At 42.8% G+C, this 2,721-nt stretch overlaps 1 protein-coding gene across 3 annotated transcripts in view; it reads left to right on the top strand.

Annotated features, from left to right (window-relative positions):
* ARHGAP17 (Rho GTPase activating protein 17) overlaps window positions 1-2,721 on the top strand; it is a 57,015-nt gene that overhangs the window by 16,732 nt on the left and 37,562 nt on the right. For all 3 annotated transcript variants that reach the window (XM_004705707.2, XM_045300191.1, XM_045300190.1), the window contains exons 7-8: window positions 1,818-1,886; window positions 2,054-2,135. In XM_004705707.2, the coding sequence (XP_004705764.1) occupies window positions 1,818-1,886; window positions 2,054-2,135 (151 nt within the window). The remainder of the gene's footprint in view (window positions 1-1,817; window positions 1,887-2,053; window positions 2,136-2,721) is intronic.

Here is a 2,721-nt window from a genome sequence, read left to right on the forward strand (position 1 = left end):
TTGCTCGTGTCTTACAGAATTTTTGTGTTTTCTTTAATTTTCTCATTAAAAAAGGTTATTCCTCCAACAGATTAGTATTTAGAGATTTATCTTCAAGTTCACTAGTGGCTGTATCATCTTGCATTCCTACCAACAATGAATAAGGTTCTGTTGTCCCCATAGCCTCATGAGCATTTTTCCTATATTTGTTCATTTATTTGTTTTGTTTTTTAATCGCCATCCTAGTAGTTGATTTCCATATTTCTGATAACTAATCACCCTGTGCTCCTTTTCATGTGTTGGACGGCCATTTGAATGTTCACTTTCGTGAGACTCTTTTCCATCACCCATTTTATGATTGGGTTGTTTGTTTTTCTGTTGGAGTTTTATGTGTTGTTTGATTGTTAGAATCTTATTGGTTCATTTTAATAGTGTCTGGTAATTCTACTTTCTAAAATTCTCTGTAAAAATGGTGGAAGTTTGGTTATGTGTTTTGTAATTTTTTATTTGAAGTTCATCTTGAGAAGAGTTTTAGATCTGTGCAATTCTTGGGGTTTGAGTGAATCTCCCCAGAGATCACTCCCAGCCGAGGACCATTTCTAGCAAAATTCTCTCAGTGTGGGGGTTATTGGGCACACACATAATAGACTCAAACCCTCACGAGAACAGGCCTACTTCATGAACTCTCAGAAGCACTTTCTAATTTTGGCCCCAGACTCAGAGCCAGTTCTAGCGCAGATAAGCATCCTCATGATTTCCAGGTGCTCATAAGCAGACGCTTTTAGAATCTATTCTTCCATTGAGAATATAGTTCCTCAGGGATCCTGTCTTCACCTGTGACAGGTGTGTGTTGGTCTGAGTTCCAGCTCCTTATCTGAGCAGGCCTGAGGCCTCATTTCTTGCCTTCTGTTCCTACATGAGGATCGCTGGTGTCATCAGCGATTTGAACCCGTCAGCTGTTCCAGGGGAGGAAAACGAGGCTTTCTACACCTGTAAAGAGTTACAGTCTGGGAAACCCACAGGGGTGGTTCAACCCTGCCCTACAGGGTTGCTGTGAGTGGGAACTGATTGAACGGCCGTGGTTTGGAGTCCCTGCAGAATTGCTTGATGGAAGCGCCTTGGCCACCAAGCGTGGCGCACACCCACCATTGGTCGTTGCCATCTTCCACCCATGCTGACCATTCCGGCTTTCACTTAAATTTGCCTTGTCTGCCTTTCGCAGTTTAGGTTTTCAGAATTGACTCCGTTACTTTCTCGGTTATTCTAATAGCATTTCTCAATTTTCAAAGATGGGAGAACCTTTGCATTAACGTGTGTACCTTGAAAGCAAACATGCTTATACATATACACACACATTTATCTAACCTGTCACTTAAAAAAATTTTTTTTTAAACTTGTGTAAGTAGTTAATTTAGTGTAAATATCCAAAGTATGAAACCGCTTAGAGTAAGGTCTTTCTCCCATTCTTGTCTTCCTTCTGCTGAATTCTCACTGCTCCGAGCAGGTCATCCTCGTCTGTCAGTTCTTGTTTTTTCCTCCAGAGGTATTTGTATACACATGTGGCAATAAATCATATTTTTTATCCTGATGGTAGCCTACTCTATAAATAGTGCTCTGCCTATTGCCCCTTACACAGGAATGTTTACCATGTAGGATGGACGTGTTTTCATGGCGATCCGTAGTCAGCATCCTCCTTCTCTGTTCTGTGGTCTGGTTTGCTCAGTTAGGTGATGAGTATGTAATTCGGGGCTGATTTCATCCTCTTTTCTTTTCTTTAAAAAAAAATATCTTTCTCAGTTTTTTTTCTCCACTGACATTCTTTTCTCCCACTTCCCCAGGATCAGCTTGCCGCAGACATGTACAACTTTATGGCCAAAGAAGGAGAGTATGGCAAATTCTTTGTTACGGTAAGCCCCTGTCTTTGGCAATACGTGAGAGCGTTGTAAAAACAAATCGTAGCTTTTTTGCAAAAGCAAAAAAAAAAAAAATCATTTTTGGTTTTGCTCAGTCATTGTTACGTGTGTCCATCCGATGCTAACGTGACTTTTGTTTTTGAATGTGGGTCTGTTCTCAGTTATTAGAAGCCCAAGCAGATTACCATAGAAAAGCATTAGCTGTCTTAGAAAAGGCGCTCCCTGAAATGCGAGCCCATCAAGGTAATGTAACCTGTGTGCTGGCTGATGCCTCCTTCTCGCCTCTGCCCCTTCTGCCTGTTCTTCTTCACCCTGACTCCTTTGCATGCACTGCCTCGGAGGAAGCCTCGCTATCTACGAGGATTCTGTTTCCCAGCGTAATTCCATCTTTCCCCGCTGTGTTCTCTAATTTCTTCCCAACCGAAATTAACACACTAATGGAGCATTTGGAGGTCTTCTGCAACTTTCCGTTGAAGAGCGAGCCTGCCGCTTTTAGGAGCGCCTCTCTGTCTTTTCTGCCTTTGAAGGAGGCTTGAAGATATTTTTGTTTCTTACCAGCTTCTAGCATCTACGTAGCCTTTCCCACATCAGCTCTTGGTTCCGTAGGGCTTGTTGGACCACAAATTCCAGAGTGTGGACTTTCCAGAAGAGGGCTTTGGAGCACATCACCTCATGCCACAATGCGATTATATAAGATCGCGACCCCTTCTTTCAGACACTTCTCTGCCCTTCCACGAGACTCTTGTTCTCAGGAGCACTGATGCTGTGCTGTCCGCGTCAAGCACATTGTTGCACAAATGGAGGCTGTGCTGAGCTTTCCCTTGGCGTT

Source organism: Echinops telfairi, unplaced genomic scaffold (assembly GCF_000313985.2).
Source record: "Echinops telfairi isolate 266 unplaced genomic scaffold, ASM31398v2 ScPeMD7_5;HRSCAF=22, whole genome shotgun sequence".
NCBI classification, from domain to species: domain Eukaryota; kingdom Metazoa; phylum Chordata; class Mammalia; order Afrosoricida; family Tenrecidae; genus Echinops; species Echinops telfairi.